At 37.2% G+C, this 22,440-nt stretch overlaps 1 protein-coding gene and 1 long non-coding RNA gene across 3 annotated transcripts; both read left to right on the plus strand.

Annotated features, from left to right (window-relative positions):
• The first annotated feature begins 4,999 nt into the window (after nucleotides 1–4,999).
• Nucleotides 5,000–7,523, plus strand: LOC131777903 (actin, cytoplasmic-like). The gene is made up of 3 exons (XM_059094267.2): nucleotides 5,000–5,339; nucleotides 5,407–5,517; nucleotides 6,569–7,523. Exons 1-3 carry the CDS (start codon nucleotides 5,085–5,087, stop codon nucleotides 7,331–7,333), a joined length of 1,131 nt encoding a protein of 376 aa, XP_058950250.1. The 5' UTR covers nucleotides 5,000–5,084; the 3' UTR covers nucleotides 7,334–7,523.
• A 3,857-nt stretch (nucleotides 7,524–11,380) lies between these two features.
• LOC136284272 (uncharacterized) lies at nucleotides 11,381–17,402 on the plus strand. 2 transcript variants are annotated; one of them, XR_010719106.1, is made up of 4 exons: nucleotides 11,381–11,400; nucleotides 14,256–14,440; nucleotides 15,100–15,208; nucleotides 16,718–17,402. It is a non-coding gene; the product is annotated as an uncharacterized lncRNA (long non-coding RNA). The 2 variants fall into 2 exon arrangements; XR_010719105.1 differs by having other exon boundaries at nucleotides 15,100–15,203.
• Nucleotides 17,403–22,440: the final 5,038 nt, after the last annotated feature.

The following is a 22,440-nucleotide window of genomic DNA, read 5'->3' on the forward strand; positions in this document are numbered from 1 at the left end:
TGCCCCAAATTCAAATGGGACGTTATCTCCAAGGAGTACAAAGGCAGCCCAGTACTTGATTTCACTAAACGCGTTGCATTTTCTCATATATTTCATGGCTGGGTTAAGAGCTTCACTTGCACTCTTTCCTTTGGTCAAATGTTTGTAGAAACTCTTCATGAACACTATAGTGGCCTCGTCATTAATCGTCCATAAGGTCACCAGAACATATTAAGTACTTACCCCCATGGACGCTCGCACTATACCGACCACACCCTCAGCTTTGATGATCTCTCTTCTACCACTGCGACAGCAGCTTAGTGCATTAAGCCTTGCTCGTATTTAAACACTCAGCATACCCTTCATTGTTAAAAGAAAGTCTTCCTCAGTTGGAATCTGGAATGTTTGCGTCGGGCCTGGAGCTAAGGAGTTGTCACCTGTTTCCTACTATGTCGAATGATTAAGAAGACATTTTTGGATTGTGGCCCAATGCGATTGAAGACAAAGTAGGCTTGATTCGCTTAAAAAATTTGGTGTTCTTCATGCAAAACGCCATAGCATATAAACAAATCTGGCTCCATTCCACTTAATAACATTTAAAATCGTAAATTTCACTTGCTTTTGTAACCGCACAGTTTTCCTAACATAAAAAATTTACATTCAGTTATGAAACCTGTTCAAGAATCTGCAGAGGCATGCGCAAGGCGAGCGTGAAATGTGAGTTAAGCGCAATCTTCCGTTCGCCTGAAAACGCAAAAAAAATCACACCGGTTCAGCAGGCTACTCAAGAGAAATGTCTACTGCTAAGTAAAGGTCAGTTTGACCAGAGGTATTAAATTGTAAAATCGGAACTTTAAGTGTTGATCGATTGAGATAGGGCTGAGTCTGCCTTATAGAGGTCTCAGATTATCTTGGCAAGTTAATTATAAAAAAAATTGATCATAAGATCACAAATACAACTATATTCACCGAGTGACACACAGAATTTCGTTAAGTCTTCACTCAGTCGAAAATGAAATTCTCTTTTCTTCATCCCTAAATATTGGCAATAAATTCTTCAACAGCCTCTTGAAAGTTCTAATAAGTGAAGTGCAGTAAGGATATATTAAATGGAGCTCAGAGTTTTAAATAATAGCCGTGGTTACCGGCGGTCCACCATCGCCTGTAATGAGGACCTCTGACTACCTTCTGTTAAGCCTGCGAGCAGGTTTTGTGTTTGGATTCGCCTTAAGGCATAGCTTCCCATTACACCATCGGCAGCCGCTTATGGAAAAGACATTTGAAACCCCAGCGCACAGAGCTGCGCTTTCATGTCAGTCTTGGTTACGTATAAATATCAAACTAACGAACGCTTATAAGCCAACTCAACTTTCGTGCGATATCGATGAAAACTTGCACATATAGTAGGACGCAATAACTGGCGCAAGTGAAATAGGTAACTTATATTTGATAATGCAGCGGGCCAAGTCACTAATACGAGGTGAAATTATTTCTACTCTTAAATTTGAACTCTAGGCTTCAACGTTTTGTAACAAGACAAAAATGCGTTCAGAATTCTTTGATACAATTTAAGCTGATTATCGCTGGAATTTCCTTAAAATTACGTGCGTGATCTTTAACTTCCGCAAGTACTTAATGAATTGTAATTTTCCACAACATCTACAGTAAACACAATATTAAAGAGGACAAACTTATTAGCCAGAGGACATTATCTTGACAAAACACAAAATTTCGAAGACTAAAACTCAAGGAAGACGTTGAGTGGGTTTTGAACTTTCAACAGAAAGGATAGAGTACAGCGCGAGGTGAGCCGGAAAAGGCACAAATCTTGGGCGGAGGAAAAAAGTATGTCATCCCATAATCTGTGAAAAAGAATTACACATTCTTGCCTCGTAGATAAAAGATACGTTAAAACGAACGAGTACCATCAGTGTCTACTATTTTTTTACGATCGGGGCACGATTATTGATTGCTTATTGGCGGAGACAGGTGTCATTTATACTGAAAATCCGAGAGCCCTTTCAGTGATTTTTTGGTAACTTTTGGAAGAAAAGATAAGTACTTTATCTTGACTCAGTGAGCGCGTGTTGTTTACAACGAGTCAGTTTCCTGTTTTTGAGGAGTAAATATTTGCGCATATTTGAAGGTCTCATTGAGGTTAACCGAATAGCCGTGTTCAGTGATGAAGAAAGTTTACCTTGAAAAAACAATTTCTTGTGACAACAATGGAATGACGTTAACCGTTAGCCGTAAATTTGCCAAAATTGTAACCGTTAGCCGTAAAAGTAATCACCCCATGGAGACCCTCTTATTTCACAGAAACTCAAAAAAATAAATAAATAAATAATACAAAAAGCGGAAAGCAGTGGTATCGATAGAGGATTCTTCAATAACCTCTTTAGACCCAAAAAAGCAATATACACATAATTAAAATTTAAAAATCTTTGATTCAGTGCACTAACAGCAGTCTCCCGCACAAGTCCATCCATGGATCGAGTCACAAGAAAAAATCAGAATAACAAAATGTTGTGGCCAGGGCGCCGCGCAGAACTCTGAGAGTGAGCCTTCACTTAATTGAATACAGATCCCAGATAAGAAGTATTGGAAACGAAAACAAGAACAAATGAAGAAACAATTAAAATTTGCCAACTTTTATGATATGGTCCAGAGTAAAATGTCGAAACCAATCAATTAAAAGGGGAAAGAGTTCAGAAAGTAATTATTCATTGGGTAATCAATTCTGTTTACAAACGTTTCAGCGACACGAGAAAAATCGTTTTACTTTCGGGCCTAATATTCCTGGATGATATCGTTTATCAATTACTTTCAAATCAGAAAGAATATTCATTAGAAGAGGTTTCATTTATATTTTTAGAAAATTAACTGCTTTCATTCGTGTTTCCTTTTCTACCGTTGGATTTAGCATTGGGAATTATTACGGACTTGCGCCTGACGGCATTATTTATCGCCTGTGGGGGGAGGGGGAGGTCGGGCAGAGCATCTTTGTTGCATCAAGACAAAATTCACCGGATCCCTCAAAATGGACCCCGTAAGGCTCTGCAGTTTTCTGATGATCCCCCCCCATTGCAGCCATTTTTCTGTTATCCCCCACTCCTTTCAATTCTGCAATAGTCCGCAGTGCAGGCGTCTTATTAGTGCGAGCTAATGTTATAAGCTCGCGATCGTTTATCCAACCAGCCATGTTTGATTTGCAATCAAAGTGGACGGTGGGGGAAGGGGGAGGGGGAAGGGAGAAACTAATCTTCACTTCCCCGCCCTCACCCCTCTCCCTACTTTTGACCTTCGAACGCCCCCTTGGTACAAATTTATTTCTCTCCCCAGCCTTCCGCTGTCATTAAAATTAAAGATGGCGGCCATAATTTTCGTTACGAAATTACTGAGCACTCGCTCGCCAAAATTACGCCTGCTCAGCAGGCTAATTCTGTAAGAGACAACTGATTCCCCCTAAAAGCCATGTGATCCCCAAAATTCTTCCGACCCCACTCATTCGATAATTCATTTCTGGTCGCTATAGGGAATGGAATTAGTGGATATGCGGTATGTTTTCTTTCCCTCTCTCTCTCAATCTCCTATTACGCCTTCTGTTTCCTTGTCCACCGCTCTCTCTTCCGCCGTTCCTCAGTTTTCAAATCCTTTTATTCCACATTCCAATATTCTTAAACATCCTCGTCTCAGTCACGTTCTACTTTTCTTCTCTTTTCTCGAACATCACGTGCGCCCTTTGTTTTTCCTTATCCGCTGCTCCCTCTTCCGCCGTTCCTCAGTTCCCAAACTCCTCCCTTCCTTGTTCCAATATTCTCAAACTTACCCGTCTTGTTCGCTTGATTTATCGAACGTTGGATCGGTTTTTTTCGGTTTTTGACTGATTTATCCCCGTAAGTCGATGCATTTTTGTGGTGAAATAATTTTTTCATTATTAATCTATTATTCCTTCCTATGAATAAAAGAGAGTTCCTTGCTTAGAAATTTTAGAAATGTCGATTGCAGTGAGTTTACGCTCCAAGGAAAATTTTATTGATTCTTGATAAAGCGGAATTCGAAGTAGTTTCCAGATCACGCAATCGATCAGACAGAGGCATGTTTTCGTTTTACTTTCGATTACCTTAAATGGTTTTTTTAAATTGTGTTGGTTTTGAACTGTTTTGACTGAGCGCCATTCAAGGACATTCTAATAATTTCCTCAAGGCGAAGCCGGTTATGCAAGAAATCTAAAATTATTCACTGAGCAAAAAAAATTGGAACAAAAAATTGCTGGATTTTCCTGTGAACGGAAATAAGATCGTGATACGAAACCAAACGAATATTTAAACTTCCTGTGGATCTGTGACTGGTTGACGGGTAATTCTCTCTACTCATTTTTAAACATCTTCTGGTAAGTTGTTGTGAGAAGTTATTAATGGATCAAGGTGGTTTCTGACTGAGGAATCATGTTGTGTTCCTCTCGTCCGTCTGCTGGGCGATGTAGAGAGAATGAAAACATTGGTCACATGTAAAATGGAAGTGTAAGATAATTTTCCACGATGTGAATGAATAAAGATCAACAATTTTTCGATCCAAATCGCAGACTCTCAACCATTATGCTCTCTACGCTCAGGAAAACATATTTTTTGTTGTGCGTGACCGGAGAATTCTCGAGGGCCAGTGAGGGCGGTCACCGACGCAAAGCCTGAGTCCTTGCTCAAAATTATGCCCATATTAGGTAAAAATAAACGGAACGCTTCATACAGTATTCCCACATTACACGTGCGAAAATTTCAATATTTTATGAAAATATGGCGAAATTTTGCGCGTCAGATCCGCATCATGAGCGATTTTATTCTTTAAAAGCGACAAATTTGGGCAAGTTTGCTTGTAAACATGCAAATATTTCACTTTTCCGCATGGATTCCTTGAATAAACATCATCAAGTGAGCGTCATCAGCGGGATGAACATGCTTATCAGCCTAGCCAATCAGAAGCTTGCACGAGTTTTGCTGTATATATAATGCTGTGAGGCTCCTGACGAGTTACTTTTCGACGGGAGTTGTGCTCGCAGTCAGTTGTAATCTCATCTTGTTCCGCACTTTTAAAGTTACCTTCTAGAAATGGCCGACGAGGACGTTGCTGCTTTGGTCGTGGACAATGGCTCTGGTATGTGCAAAGCTGGTTTTGCTGGAGATGATGCTCCCAGGGCTGTTTTCCCTTCCATCGTCGGTCGCCCAAGACATCAGGGTGTGATGGTTGGTATGGGACAGAAAGACTCCTATGTCGGCGATGAAGCCCAGAGTAAGCGAGGTATTCTTACCTTGAAATATCCAATCGAACACGGAATTGTTACAAACTGGGACGATATGGAAAAGGTAAGGTTTCCAAATTTATTTCGTGTAAAAAATTGACAAATTACTGATGGTTTTTGTTAAATTTTAGATCTGGCATCACACCTTCTACAACGAACTTAGGGTTGCCCCAGAGGAACACCCAGTTTTGTTGACCGAGGCTCCATTGAACCCCAAAGCCAACAGAGAGAAGATGACTCAGGTAATATTCGTTTGCGAAAAATGTAGAAATAATCACCGCATGAGGGAACATTGTAATGTAACTATTTACATTCGGCGTTTTCGAGCTCGGCCGGCAACTGCTCATTTTATTTGGTCTGCATAATTTTAGTGCTGAGTAAATGCGGCCGGAGTGAACAGAAATTTGTTTCTTTGACGACGTATGTTAACGTTCAGAATTTTGTGCGCAAGCTTAAAAATCATGTTTTCTGCAACGGTTTCAGAGCTATATGTTAATGAGATTGCATTTAAACGCTTGATCAATATTTCATCTGGGCTGTCTCTCGACCACGGAATTTGAAAGGTTCAAATTGCCTAACCTCTTACAGAGGAAGGCACGCGGAAAGTTGCCACATAACAGTAACAATTTGGCTACAGCGCCAGTCGAAAGCTAGTAGTATGCTGTAGAGACAAAGAAGGCGAAATCTGCTTAAAATATCGTTCAAAATATGAAAAGTTTTTTGGTTAATCGAGCAAATTATTTGTCCACCGGGACCTCTTAACAGGGAACGATGTGTTGCCTTATTTGGTCATGTTGTTTTGTGATTGGTCAGGTTGAAAATCACACCATTAGAAGTTCGAAAACGTGACGTGGGAGTATTGTTGGACTATCAGTACTCTGTAGGTTTTATTTCCTCGGAATATTTTGACTACGAACAGAACCTCCTATTCCAAACGATGATCGTTTTGATCAAAAAATTGTGAACCTGCACCCAAAAATTGTTTTTATGTGAGCTGTAGAGAGCGTATCCTTTTTATTGCGATATTTGAGTAAATATTATTTTAAGAAAACAACAGTATTGTTTGACGTAAATTTGGATCTCTGCATACATGGGCTTAATTACCGGAAATTAGCACAGAACTGAAAGGAACACAAGTGTTCCTTTATCATCAAGAAGAATCTCGTATCATGTAAAATTTCGAGTTGATGTACTTCGAGCGGATGTGAAAAGACTTTTAGAATAACGTTTATATTATCGGAGCTCCCACTTTCAAGAAATGTTAAGTAAATTGCGGCCTCTCTTCCTTTTCAGATCATGTTTGAGACCTTCAATTCACCAGCCATGTACGTCGCCATCCAAGCTGTACTTTCGCTGTACGCTTCTGGTCGAACAACTGGCATTGTTTTTGACAGCGGCGATGGTGTAAGCCACACTGTACCCATCTATGAAGGATACGCTCTTCCCCACGCCATCCTTCGTCTTGACTTGGCTGGCAGGGACTTGACCGACTACTTGATGAAAATCTTGACAGAGCGTGGATATTCTTTCACCACAACCGCCGAGCGTGAAATTGTGCGTGACATCAAGGAAAAGCTCAACTATGTCGCCCTTGACTTCGAACAGGAAATGCAGACTGCTGCCTCAAGCTCCAGCTTGGAGAAGAGCTATGAACTTCCTGATGGACAGGTTATCACCATCGGAAACGAGAGATTCCGTGCTCCAGAGGCCATGTTCCAGCCATCCTTCCTTGGAATGGAATCTGCTGGTATCCATGAGACCACTTACAACTCGATCATGAAGTGTGATGTTGACATCCGTAAGGACTTGTACGCTAACACTGTGCTCTCTGGTGGCTCCACCATGTTCCCAGGAATTGCTGATAGAATGCAGAAAGAAATCACTGCCCTGGCTCCACCCACAATGAAAATCAAGATTATTGCTCCTCCCGAGCGAAAATACTCTGTATGGATTGGAGGATCAATCTTGGCCTCTCTGTCCACCTTCCAACAGATGTGGATCTCCAAGCAGGAATACGATGAATCTGGCCCCTCCATTGTTCACCGCAAATGCTTCTAAGCAAATGGCTTTACAACAGCTGATTATGTGGAAACATTTTCAGGATTACACTCGGAACTGACTTTGAGCCCGCTCTAAAGAGACTTGAAACGTTATTTTCAAGGAAACGCGTTTTGACTATTGTAATATGAATCATTAATAGTTTTATAAAAGATGTGAAAATAAACGTTGAAAATTAGCAGAAATATAACTTGTTGTGTTGGTTTTCCCTTGAGTCTGTTTGTCTGCGTTGTTGACAATTCTCGAAAATACTAAATTCGTGGTTTTCAGACCATGGAATCGGAAAGGCGTATATATTTAATCTTTGATTATCTGATATAACCTGTATAATATAAATATATTCTGTTCGAGTCAGTTGTAATCTGCTGTGACTAAACAATCTTTCGTACAAAAACGGAGATTGCGTGACCACCCCACTGTGGTCAAAGAACTGTCGGTACAAAGGAAAAGCTCATTCTGTATGTAACCACGCGCACCAGATTGACCGCGACTGTTCTACGCAGCCGTTGCGTGACAGCGAAGCAGAATCTCGCCTACATCTATTTTGGTCTTACTGTCATCCAGAGTTAGTAACACCTTGTCTCGAAGTTCCCAATCTGTATCCATAATCCACCGGGTTCGCTGCAGACCCATAGGGAGCCTTAAGGACACTGTGCCCTTGTACGAATTTCGCGAACCTTGTCTTTTATTTCTCAACCGGAACCGCTTTGGTCAACATTATCCGCGGAGTTGTCCTAAAAGACAAAAGATGAAGCTCTGCAAAATTACTGGTAGATTCTTTGAGTGATGCACAGCCAACGTCGAGCTAGCATTGCAATTTCTTCCAGTCCGCCTTCATTCCTGTTGCAAGGGGTGGTTTGAGTGTTGGATATTTTAATGTGTAACGCAATGTATGTACCTATTCATTTGTTCACTAAATCTGGAGAAATGTGCCTGAAAGAGAGAGTTCACAGACCAAAACCTTGTTGATCTTATGGTGGCTGGTGAATTCGAACCTTGTGCATTTTGGTAGGTTACAAAACTTTACTATACTTGAGCATAGGTTTTTTAATTTGATAGCGGAATTTAATTTTACCATTCGTATATCTTACTTTCACCAATTGTTTATGGTCAGATACTCGGGAAATGTTGAATTCTTCGAAGCGATGTATCAAGAGACATAGAAGATACAACGATCTATTTTCATCCATTCTCTGTCCCTGTCCCTCCCCCTGTTTCTCCGCCCCCCAATTTTTTCCCAAGCATCCCTTGAAAATTGAATTCCGCAATGTGAAGAGTAGATTTTTTTAAGTCGACACCTCAGGAAACGTTGTCTGAAGTGCCCAAGTCCGTGGGAGTGGGGGTTGAAGGTTGGAAAAGGATGGTGAATGAAGAGGATGAAACTTCTTTGCTGGATCTGAATGGAGAAGGTTCAAATGTGATATATTATTGTGAGGGTGGAACTAAACTCACCTGTGACAACCATGCTTTAAAATCCATTTCAAATACTACATTTTACTAAATGAATAATAAAAAAAACTAACGATCCTAGAGGAATGAGGTGGTGTAAGGTTTTCCCTTGACCTCATGCACTGGTTCCATTTTAAGTCTGTCCCTGGAAAGGTTATCCCAAGATGTCAAAAAGTTTCCAGAGATGTTCCAGAAAGTTGTGAAGGTGTCTTAGAGAGATGACAGTAATATGTTTAGATTTTTGCTGCCCTTTCTTCCATTGCCAAAGCTTTTGGCTAAATGTGTGATCATCTGAATGGAATTTTGTTCCTCTTCAATTTATTCAAGTTGCTGTGACATTAACTAACCCTTCCACTCCCAACATCTCAGTAGTAATTCTCCTTACTGTCTGCTATACAAATTCTCATGATGTTAATTTGGAGAATTTGGTCTTGGATCAACTAATAATCCCCTAATTGATAATTTTCTATATTCTCATCATTTGTCTGCTTGATATTGTATCGATATTGTACAGAGAAATTCTGTCTTGGTCCCTTAAGAGAGCTAGGTAGTGGGTACACCAGGTAAACATTAAGTATTCTGTAAAAAAGAATGTTTGTGTGTGAACACAAATGACGAGAGATGTGAATTAAGGGGTTGGCTGATCACATTTCACACCAGCAGTTCCACACTAACAGCAAATCTATTCTTCAATCAGGGAAACTGAGTGTTTCAGATGTCAGGAGGCAAGAACAAATCGCAGATGGAAAAATATGTCTCAAGTACAAATTAAGTAAGAATAGGGAATTGTATTCCTCATTGATAACTTTTTTGTAACTTTGCATTTTTTGATAAAGGAGTATCACTGGAAACATTGAATAATTTTTGGTGCAAACAGGTATAGTTTACCAGGATTAACTCAAGCCAACTATCTTTACACATAATAGAAAGGAAGGAAACTGGATTTAACATCACCATGAGCCTAGATGTTATTTCCTTTGAAAAAAATTTGCATGTGCTGTTTGCATGTGATATGTGCTCTTTGAATTATAAAGTTAACACATGTATCCCTTGCTAAAGTTTAAGAAACCTGTAAACAATGAGAACTGAATGAGTGTCAAAAGAAAGAAAATATATGTCACAATGTTGGAAACAAAACTCTTATCTCCCTTTAAAAATTTTGAAATGTTTTCCATTTTAAAACTTTTATCTCCTTTTAAATATGTCGAAATGTTTTCCTTTTTAAGGCTGCCTCGAGAAAAGTTTTTTCAGAATCAATTTCTTTGATATTTTTTGGTTAATAAATAATCAGGTCAACTCTACATCCCATGCCATTAGAGGAGGAACCATTTCTTGAGGTGAGAAGTTTGGTCTTGTGAAAATTGAAGTTATTGAATGATAGACATTCTCAGAAATTTGTGAACACTGTGAGTTTCATGTCAAAAGACACCATGCACTAAAAATGTTTCTTATTTGACGCACCAATTTTGACAAAATTAAAGCAAGCAAAATTTTCTTGTAACATGTTCACATAACCACTAACATTTAAAACAATATTGACACCTACTTAATTACCTTATTTTACCTGCAAGAAGTTATTTTTTTTGGTGACATTTGGTTTGTCACACATTCCTCTCAATAACATTTGCATTTCATTGCTATGTGAAATCAGAAGAGGTGCATAATTGCTGCTTGGATTGAAGAGAATAACAAACTGGAACCTAGATAGGAAAAACCAAAAACCGCATTGGATATTAAATCTGAAACCTTTTAGTAAGTTCTTTGATGAAATCTGCAAAGTGCAATGAACATCAAAACCAAAATAGTGAAGTTTTTTGGGCACAAAAGCCACAAATTCAATCTAAAAAATACCCAAAACCGTTAAAGAGAAAATCCCAATGCCCCCTCTCTTTGTGTACAGACTCAACTGTTTACCTTTACTGTTTTCATTGGGACTCCAGCAAAAAAACCAGCAAAAAAAGAGCTTTATTTTGATTATGATTGTGAGAACTGTTTTAATATTACATTAGATGATCCATCTGGCACCTAGAGGAAATTTCAAACATCAAATAGACTATCCCTATTTCCAGAATGTTATTTCTTTTAGTTTTAGTCATTTCCTATCCTAGCAGTATGCAGGAAGTTTGTCACTAAGCACCTAGTTAAACAGCCAAGATGCCACAAGCCTCCTTTATTCTCATGACATTGATGTTTGATTTAGGGGGCATATTGTAAGGAGAAATTAGATGCTTAATGGTCTGTCTTAGGTTTGCTTGATGGTGGACACCAGAGCTCTCAGACACACAATGATTCTTTTAAGAGCTGAGCATTGCCTCTTGATGGTTTATTGCTAAGGAAAATGTGATAAGCATCAGCATTATAAATCACTTGACTTGCATTTGCACAAGCAAGCAATTAACAACAAACAAGCTCCCATCCCTTAGGCTGGCTATGAATGAATTTTTACAGTCTCAGGAGTGACCAAAAACAAATTTCTCTCAGCAATATAAGGACACTTTTTAACATCCTTTTTTTTTCTTTTTTTTTTCAGGAATATTGTGTCTGATGCATTTATAGAGAGGGATAAAGGAAAGAAAGCCCAGTCAGGGAGTTCTGCCATGGTTTATCTCTACAAAAAGGTGAATGATGATTTTATTGTTGATATAATTTTCATATCCAGCTTATTACTTCTGTCTGTAACTAGGTGGCAATATAAAATTTCAAACTCATATGTGTGATGTTTTGGCACGACTTATATCATGGATTATCAGTTTTTTGTGTTTTATCCACCAACTTTGTTTTTACATGTTACATAAAAATTATGTTTTCAGTTTAATTTGAATCACAATATTTGAAATAAGTATGGTTGCAATAGTTGAATTCAACACTCGCATGCACAAATGTGCCACTTGGAATGTTGATCTATGTGAAAACAAAATTGCAATATTATCCAGCTAATGCTTTGATGGATTCGTCATGGCTGTGTTAGTGTGTGGTCAATATTTTCACCATACTTGGATAGTTGATGATAAATTGTTTTTTATCTGGTTATTATGGATATTGGTTAAGCTTAGTTAGTTTTATTCTGTTGTTTCCAATAAGAGCATGTTGGAGTTTGTATTAAATAATATTTAGGGTAATCAGCAACAGTTTTTTTAAGGCTGTCAATCTTTCAACCCTATAACTCCCATGAATGACCAAGACAGCATTTCTCCTTACAACATCAATACAATATCAACCAGATATTAAGTGATGAGAATAAAGAAAAATATTAATTGGGGGTTTATTATTTGATCCAATACCAAATTCTCAAAACTAACATCACAAGAACTGTATAACAGACAGTAAATAAAAGAGAATTGCCAATGAGATCTTGGGAGTTAAAGGGTTAACTTCAAAGATCTGATTGTTAATTCTCCTCTCTAGCATCTAAAAATTTTCTGGTAAATGAGTTACTAGAATTTGATGTTAGATAACATAAAACTTCTAGCTGATACATTTCATCGCTATCTAACTGCGCAAAATAGAGTACAAATAATGTGCAAAGAGAGTTCAAATATCCTGCAATATTGTATGGTTATTTGGACAGGTGGCTATATTGTACTGTAAAAAAAACCTGTTTAACCAGTCGGCTATGCATGCTATGCTTCTCTATCTGCTTTGCTTTTCTTGCCTTAAGAGAAATTTAATTAGTTTAGTATCCAATTAAAATTTAAATTATTAAACATTTTGGCATATAGTTTTGCTGAGTATTCTTACTCATTGTTTTTATTTTGACAAGCCTTACAGGCTCATCAAAATAATGCACAACTTGTAAAAATACTCAGCAATACTACACGCCAAAATGTCTAATAGGATGTATGTATTCACACTGCCTGTTTTAACTGGATAATGATGGATATTATAAAGAGGAGTTGACTGCTAATAACATCTGGGAGTTAAAGGGTTAAAAATGATCAAGAACTTAACATTTCTATCCTCTCTTGAAGCCTCCCACTCTATGAGGCTCTTTTCTCTGATAAGTTCCACATCTGAACATCAAGTTCCCTTTAATTCCCTTCTCTAGAACTTCAAGTTTCTAATATACACCCCTTCTCTTCTAAGCTTCTTCTGAACTTAGAGTTTCTGATAAGCCCTCCACCCCTGTAATCTCCCCCGTTTAGAACTTCAAGTCTACTAAGCCCCCTTTGTAAAAAGTGCCCCTCTTCTATGAGCCCCTTCCTCAATACGTTCCCCACACTCTTTAGCACCCTGCTCAAATAAAGCCCCTTTCATTGAGCACCCCACTCTGATGAGCCCTACTCTTTTCAAGCATGCCCAGGTAACCAGCCTTCTATATTATCTGTCCTCTGTTTCCAGTGCCCCTTTCTTGAATTTCCCTCTCTATGAAGCACATCTCTGTGATAGGTCCCTCTGTTTAATAAGCCCAGTTATCTAACACCCCCCTGCCTAACTGTGCACCCCTTTCTGATGAACCCCCTCTCTAATAGGCCCCACCCTCTATTTAGCCCCCTTCTCTACTAAGCACACAACTCTAATAAGTCTCTTTTTTGATTGAAATAAGCCCCTCTCTTGTAACCCCTTAATCCCTGAGGGTGACTAACATCTAATTTCTCACTGAGGGATCACTACTACATCCAACATAAAGGCTTGTGAGAATCAAGGAAATGATTGCAAACTTGAACAGCTCCTGATTTTTAACTAAATTCCCCTTGTCATTGCCATGAGAAATATATTAAGAATAGTATGGAGAATATGCATGCTGATGTTAGGGTGTAAAGAGGTAAGCCCCTCTTTATTAAACCCCTCTTTATTAAGCCCCTCTCTATTAAGCCCCTTGGCCAGAGCATTGAGTTTGTCATAAGCTCCCTCTTTTACAAGCCCTCTTCTCCCTCTAGTGGTAGTGGTGGTGTTTTTTGTGTGGGTTAGGACAGGTTTCATTTCTAAGTATTCAAGTTTATATTTAAGAGTCTGCATTACTGTACCTTCCATCTTATATATATTTACCATAAGTTTGTCAGCCATACAATTGCATACATTATTCGGTATTCATTGTATCTGGACAAAAATATAAGAGAGAAATCATGGTTTGCACCAACGCTATCAGTGGAATTTTGGAAAGCCCCCCTCCCCCCTCCCCCCTCCCCACCAACCTTTCCCAGCTTTGGGTTGGCCCTTGTGACAACTTTGGCTTTGCTTTACTGCACCTGATCCAAATGTGTTTAGAGCAACGTCAAAATACCAAAACCAGAGTTTTTCGGAAAATTGATCTTCTCGCGCATGCGCATTGTGGGACCACTGTGTGGGTTTTTCTAAACTGAAATATTTTTTTCTTGGAAGTGAAAACACCATTTCTTTGCTTAATTTGCATTTCAAAAGACTGGAAGCTAAGAATATTCATGTGAAATAAGCATTTATTTATTCAAGTTCTTTCAATGCTGAACGAGCATGGCGAACAACTAAAAATTTAGCGTGGTTTTGTCTTTTTCTTCAGCGAGGAGGTCTCCCGCTTAGAGGCTTCGGTGCTGGATGGGAACATAGCGTTTTGAAGAATATTTGCCTAAGAAAATATTTCATTTGCGGCTGAAAACAACTCATTGTTGGATTTTTATCCGCCTCTTAGCACGTGGAGATGAAATGACCGAGAAGGTTCAAGATGTGGATGTAGATACTGAAAAGGTACATAACTGGTCAAAGTTTGTTCTTGGAATTTCCCTTAATAGAGTAATTTAGTATTATCAACTGAGTTGATAACGTAAATTGTCTTTTTTTTGAAGCAAGAGGGGAGGGCTTACCGTAGTTGGTTCTGTGATAGCTCGTCTTAGAATGAATGAAGCGTTATTCATCACAAAGTTTCATTGAGTTTATAAATTAAGAAAATGATTCTCGTAGCTCAGATCTTTATCGACACCGAAAGGCAGGGCAGCAACTGATTTACAAGGAAATGTGTAACAGCTAGAGGAGAGAATTAACAATTAGATCTTGGGAGTTAAAGGGTTAAGTCTGTGTGCTATACGGCCGTATCTAGGGGCGAACTCGGCATGAAGCGACCGGATTAGGCCGATTTTCCCGTGGATGGGAAGCCAGACCTTTCCAGTATTTTGTTAGTTTTCCAAGGGACTTCGTTGATACTCCTTAAAACTCTTGGGTGGAGTAAGTCAATATAGATTTTAGTGTCTTGTCCAAGATCACTTCATACTGCTTGGGTTTGAATCTGGATCTCTCGACACAGAGTCTAGTCCAGTCCATTGAACCACAGTGTCTTCCGTTGTGAAAAATGTAGACAACTTTTTCCACAAATAACTCCATCATGTGACAATCATCCTGTCCTCCTACAGGCAAAAGCACGCAAGAACATGGTGGCGATAAACTGGATATGAATAGAAAATCACGCAATTTGTTGAGAAGAAAAGGTGACATTCAGGATGGACTTTTTCCAACGGTGAGGTAATCAATATTATCCAAACTAACACTTAAGTGCGTGGTGTGTGTCATGCGACTTGGGTTGTTTTTTCCGGTAAAATTTTCGTACAGCCCCATACTATTGTATAACAAATCTGTTTTCCCAATGGTAATGTATTGTTTTTGTCATTGTTTTCTCTATCCAAGAACTGAATGTATGATGTGGTATGAGGCTGTGCGGAAATTTTACCTTTTTTCCTTCGGGGAAACAAATGTTTGCGGCTGAAAGTGGCTGAAATTTGTGCTGCATGGAACTCATCTACTACGATTATCTGTTCAAGCAACAGAAAATTAGTGAGGAAAGAAACGTATATTTTGAGTTAAAGAAAAATTTTCTAAGTTTTGAAGTAGAGGGCTGTATTGTTAATGATTCGCTGATGAATATATCGGTGAGTGTTAATGCGACGTTTTTCATTTGACCGAAGTTATTTTTTGCGGATTGTTTTCCTTGGTGAAGGTTTTCTTGCGCACCTAGGGCTTATGCAGCAAATTCGCCAAAAAAAAAATGTAAAAATTTTCTGGCCGCATGGACTTCATCGTTATTTTTTGAATGAGCTTTTTTGCTTTAACATTTTGAAATATGCTCAGCTGGGAAAAACATTGCAGAAGTTTTTGCATTCTGGACGTGCATACTGGATTGTTAACACATAAATTACGAAAATGAAATTGACTAATTGGGCCACTGATTGGAAAGCGAGATGTGGCTTACGAGGTTTTACTGAAAAAAAAAAAAGTAGGTAAAAAGAAAACTGAAAATGATTTGGTTTGCGAAAGAACTCGAGGAAGGATTGATACCGAGTGCTAGTGATAATTTAAAGTTCGTGTTTTTTTCGGTGATTTTATCAAATGAAGGATTTGGAAAGATTTCTGTTTAAACCTATACTAGTCTAGAATAAAGCCTCAGTCCCAAAGGTAAACTATCGTTTTCGTTCTGTTTGTTCTTTTATCAAAGAAGGTGGTTGCACGAAAATCTTGCTGAACTCAGTTTTAAATTTTCACATTTTCTGGTTGACAACAATTTAAATTTTATTTTTCAAGTTCTTGGAAAACTTCGGCTTGTAAGAAATAGATAAGACAAACGAATAAATCACGGAGTAATCATAGTAAGATGTGTAATGCAATATTGTCATGTTAACGTAGAGGAATGTTTGTAAATTTACGTTTAGTGAAGTAAACTTTCCCAAATTTGAAATAAGGTGTAAGAGCACCAGTTGAAAAGTTCTCGCCACTCCAATTCGCTGTTTTTGAAAGGATAAGCGAAAACGGCAGACGAACAGTGAAGTTACAGAACAGCGTATTAGAAATTATTTGTAGACTATCGTTATGAACTGTAATGTATGTCCAAAAGAAATGGCAATCTTTGCGAATTATTTTATTTGTTTGTTGACTATGTTGTTTAATTTGCATCCACACAAAGCTTTCATTTAATTATTTTTGATTTGAAGTATCACTTTCGAAAGCCAAGAGTAATATTTTTCTGTTCTTTTCTCGCAGCTCGAAGTCTGTCAAGACTCGAAGCGCATGATCGAAAAACAATCACTCCAGCGGGAAACAAGTTCACAGCAGAGTTGGAACACCAAGGTTACTAGATTATCTTTCAAGTGAGATTATTCGAAAGAGATTACAGTAGATTGACGCTTTCGTTTTCAAAGAATTTCTTGCAAACAAGTCCATTAGAGAAGACGACTTAAAATAATTCGTGAAAAAAAAAACTGACTAGATTTCATTTGGAGAGTTTTCGCGTAAGTTTCAAAAATTGCTTTGCTTAGTTCAGGGAATTCGACTCTTTTTTCTTTTTTTACAGTTTTTCGAACGAATTAATTTAATTGATAGGGTAATTCAGTATTATCAACGTGTTGATAAGGTATATTAGCCACCGTAAAGAGTTTCAAATCTGACGTTTTACCCTGCTATACTCTCCCACCGACGCAGCACCACAGGTTCTTTAGAAACTTACCCCTGTATTTATTTAATTAATAGCCTGCTTCAGGACGAATTTAAAATGAAAATGTTCTCCTCCCGCTTTTCCTTAGTAACACCTGTTCAAATTTTTAATATTCCTGCCTAAAAACCGCTGAAAATACGCATGCGCCTCATTTCTTCAAAAAAATTATTTATAGGCTTTGTAAGTAACATCTGTTCATATGTGGCAAATTTTCCCGCCAAAAAACTTAGGAAAAATACGGTGCTCAAAAATACGCATGCGCCGTTTTTTTTTTAATATTTTCCAGTGTTATCGTAATAAAAGTTCATCTTTCGCTCATGCCATATATTTATATTATGAATAAAAGTCAATAAACATAGCAATGTTGTTCACTTCTTTATTTCATTCAATGAATATAATTTAAAGTTTTTTGTCTTACAAATCTCTTCTCCTAAATATTCTTTAATTAGTTGATAGAATTTCAATTAAATTATTATAAATGTGTGAAACAAAATTTGTTCGTATATAAACTAAGTTTTTTGGCGGGAAAATGTGGTTGAATTTGCACAGAGTTTCCCTTGACAAATTTTTGACCAAAAAATTCAAAATGGCTTCCCTTAAATTCTTCGTGCCAAATTTTTTCAAGAAACCATTTCTGAACAGACTCTCGTCCAAATTCCTTGTAAAATTTACTAGATTTTTAGCTTACATCCTGATGAATTAAAAATTTTTGAAGCAATTCTCTCGCTTCAGAATTTTGGTTTTCGAAAGTTTTTGCACAAGATGTAAATATATAAACATAACTACATGACCTTTCCCAGCCATGGATTGTTTTGTTAGATATACTTAAAGCTGCAACTGATCAATACTTCTCGCCAAATTGAATTACTAAGCCAAGATCATCCTGTTTTCTTTTTGATAACGCAACTTCACATAATGTTCACTTATCTTTTCTTAATTATTGAAACACGAATTTAGCCAAGTTCTATTTTTCACCGATAAATTATGAAATTCAGATTAAATTCTCCAAAATTTCTTACATTCATGTGTTACATCAAAGGCTGGGAAAAGTCCGTCTACATTACAAATACGACAAAAAAACTATTAATGACTGGCTCAAAGAATATGAATCTACCTTCACTCGTTTCGTGAGCAATGAGAAATACATTCAATGAGAAACAACAAAGAAACAAAATTTTGTTACAGGTTATACAAACCAAAATTTTCTAACAATTTAGGAATTCTTCAGTTTCTTCACCATAAGTGAAAGAAAACATACAGTGCGTTACAAAAACGGGATTATGTAGCTAATTTTCATAGCAAAATGCGAGAGAAAAACTTAAGAAGCTCTGTGAAGAAAGTGCTGCTTTGAAACAGATCACTGGATTCTCTGAACTTTCAAGCCTGCCGTTAATTTCAAAGCCAAACTTAATTAGAGAATCACTTTTCATTTGCTTGAAACTTTCTCAAGAACACCTGAGCTGAACACGAATTCTAATTTTTATTGTTCGGGTTGAATGAGATAGACAAATTTTTTTTCTTAAAGGTGTCACGACTAACGAGGTTATTGTGAAATGAAAGATAAAATTATTACAGGTTTGATGCGTAGTTCACTGGAGTCCTTAAAAAATAAAAAAAAACTGTCGGATCTTGAGATCTAGTACTTCCAAGTCAAATTGAAGTTTTTTTGTGTTCTTCAGTTATTAACTTTGCATAACAAATCAAAATGTCTTCGATCTTAAATTGACAATTTTGTGGTCTGCATAACTGTAGACAAAACAGTTTTGAGAAAATTTCTCAGAGTTCTCTGACCCAGTCATAGGTTTTATTAACTAAAACTTGCAAAAGGACAAGAGGACGTTGGCAAATGGACTTTCCTAAAACATTTTACAAAAAGATCAAATAAATTTTATCATTTAACTTGGGAGTATCAGTCGATCGTGTGGAATTGCGTTCGTCAAATGTGATTGGTCAATTTCGATCTGTCTGTGAAGTTCGTTCGTTGATGGTTTATAAACAGTTGGAAGGTGCCCGTATATTTAATGGCATCTGTTTAGCTAAGGAAACAGCTTATAGCAAGTCAGTTGTTTTTGTATATAAATTGTAGACGATGTTGTAGGTTGTAAACAAAGAGCAAAGTGCTAATGTGGTTGTTCGTTCATATTCAGATTTTTCGTCGTTTTTTTTTTGTCCAGTCAGTCTTGTGTTTAGGTTTCTGCCAGTCTCATCCTTGTCTTAAACGTCGATCACTAAATGTTGTTGATTGTAGGTTACATACAGTTTTGCTGCTCTAGATTTCGAAAGTAATTATTTTGTATTGTTCAGTCATCATTGTAAATAATAAGAAAACAGATTCAAGGTATACATTTTCAAATGCTTTGTAAACAACAGTTTTGTTCGTCTTGTTGAGGTTGGGTTGTATAATGATTTGTTCAAAAAAGTTAGTCGTTTTGTACAGCGGTCATGCATTCTTGATGTAGCGTAACCAAATCGTTTTAGTTTTCCGGTAAGTTGTCCTTTACGACAGTGAAAATAAATTTGACAGTTTTATCCCATTTTAAGTTTTTAAGTTGCCATTGTTCTCTTGTCCAATGCAAGACGGATAAATTGTAAGAAAACTAAGTGAATCTTTTAAGGTGGCACTGGCAATTATGTTAAAAAAAACGTTTCCGAATTATCCCCGTTAAAGAATCCTTGTTTTCCAAATGAAGGAGCATTGGGTAATAGTAAATTGTTGCTTGGGTAATGCAGGCCAAAGTATCTGTTCACAAAGCGTCCCTGAATCATTTTTTTTTCGTCATTGTAGGTATTAGTGCTAATAAAGGCCAAAACATTTTTCATGAATGGCTTTTTAGTCGTCGCTGTTTGCAGTTCACCATAGAAATCTTTGTTGTTCTTAATATTCAGAGTTTCTTGAACCGTCTCTCAGTGCCTCCTTAAAAAATCCACCATAACTACTTAACTATTATAGTCGTAGAGACTCGACAGTGATACTAATCAGTGCAGCTTACTTAAAGGTCAGTGCTTGAGAAACCTAAGTCATGCAAAATTTAATTTCTACTGTGCAGTTTGTATAAAGAAATAATACAAATTGAAAAACAAATTAAACAGCTGATCATCTCAGACTTGACCTTTCAGTAAATCTGCAGTATAAGTACAACTGAAAAATTACTACAACAATATTATTTATAAATTCTTATCTTTACTGAGTGATTCCAGTTTGTGTTCCTGGGTTCCTTTTTTTTCTTGTCTTCTTCCTAATCTTGCTTTTCCTGTAAACAAAAATGAGCAAAGCTCTCATCAGATCGGTTGGCTAAATTACAAACTTTAAGTTTACAACCTAGTGCAGAATAAAATTTAGGCTTAAAAGGTCTAAAAACGAAGGGTAAAATTTCCGCACTGCCCCATTTTATTGTAAAACAAATCTGTTTTCCCAATGGCAATCTATTGTTTTTGTCATTGTTTTCTCTATCCAAGAACTGAATGCATAATGTAGTATGGGGCTGTGCGGAAATTTTACCAAACGAAGTTAGCAGTAACCAAAAAAATTTAATTTGAACAATTTTGAAACGCTATGTCATGATTCCTCTTCGCCTACTAAAGTATATGAACTTCAAAAATCAAACGCACGTGGCTGCGGTCAACTTGATTTTCAAACGGGTCATCAGCTTTTACCCAAGTTATTTGGAAACTACGAAACAATTTCTCTCAAAATATCAATGACAAAGCATTATTTCTAACTGGAGAATTGAGTTTCGTTGGTTCTTAACTACGAAAAATGTGAACTACGTTCTTGTTGAGAATAACACTTAGTCGAAGACCAAGTTGAAAGTACTGAAAGAAAGCGTACGAATCCAGAAATTTTGGTTCATTGTTTCGCTTGCATTTACTAGAATTAAATTAAAACAAAACTTACCATCGGTTGAAATAATGTTTAGTTATATCCTTAGCTTCAGGCCATTCGGATTTTAAGCACGCCCTTGGTTAAACTTTCCCTAAACAGTAACACGTCCTCACCCGTCCACGACCTGTTCGGTTTGACGGCATTCAACAGCTACACATGAATATGGATTATACAAACACCAGCCAATTACTGACGAAGGCGTTATAGCCTTGGAATTCATTTTCTTAGTCGCGCTCTTTTGTATGCAAATATCAATCCCGAAGGTTAAAGAAGGTCATTTCAGGTGTAATTTTTTCTCCGAGATGAATAAAATTGAAGTTGCATTTGAAAAAAAGAAACGAAAAAGAAAAGAAACAGTGAAAACCTTGGGAAGTATATGAGAGTCACAAAAAATGTTTACATATTTCACCTCCATGAAAATTTCAGACTTATATTAAGAATTTGAGAAAAGAAGTGATATGAAATAATATTGTCTTTCCCCAAAAATACTCAGATGCCGCATCAAATAGAATATTGGAAATTTCAACACATTTTGGCGCAAGCGGTGATCAAGCTGTATCTTTCTGGCGCTTTATTTCCAACTTTTTACTAAAAATATATGGAGGAGCTTGACACAAAAGAAAACACAACGAACATGATTTCTGTGCGTTCGATTTCGGGACTAAAATGATACTGTGTACAAATTTTAGATGCTCTTCGCGCCGCAAATTACATATTTGAAGTTGGATATCTGGCCAAAAGCTTTCATCAAAAGTTCCTTGGCATGAGATGAACAAATACATGAATGAAAATGTATATTTGAAAAAAGAAATAGTCAATAAATCATAACGATAAAAAGAAATAAAAGTGTTCAGGATTGCAAGAGTGCGGTTCAAGAGCAAGTTAGACATTTTAGCTCAAGTTTTAATCGAGAGACTTTGAAGATATATTTTATAACTTAAAAACTTTATTTGTACCCTCCGTTAATTTATATGATACAAAAAATATATATTACAGGAAAAATGGAGAGAGTTGAGGCTGCCCACAGCAACCATTGAGGGCTACAAAGCTAGGGCAGCCTTACTGAGGTTATTCATAAATTATTATATCAGAGGGTCAGGTAACACACATGTGCACTCATTACACAAAACACAAAAAGAAAAAAGGCAAAAAAGCTAGTAGAAAAAGAAAGACAACAAAAGAAAGCTTAGTATGCCACTATTTAACAACGGAAAGCTAGAAAAAGTATAATTTTGGTAGATGTACAGTTAATATTTAGCAAAAAGAATAGACTTAAAACTTTTTTTTTAAAACGTAACGTTTACTGGAGGCTAACATCAAAGAACCACAGCCAATAGGAAGGGTACCTGTACATTTGGCTGCTTCTTCAGTGAAAGGGTTAAAGCACCT

This window comes from Pocillopora verrucosa, chromosome 11 (assembly GCF_036669915.1).
Source record: "Pocillopora verrucosa isolate sample1 chromosome 11, ASM3666991v2, whole genome shotgun sequence".
Taxonomy (NCBI): Eukaryota; Metazoa; Cnidaria; class Anthozoa; order Scleractinia; family Pocilloporidae; genus Pocillopora; species Pocillopora verrucosa.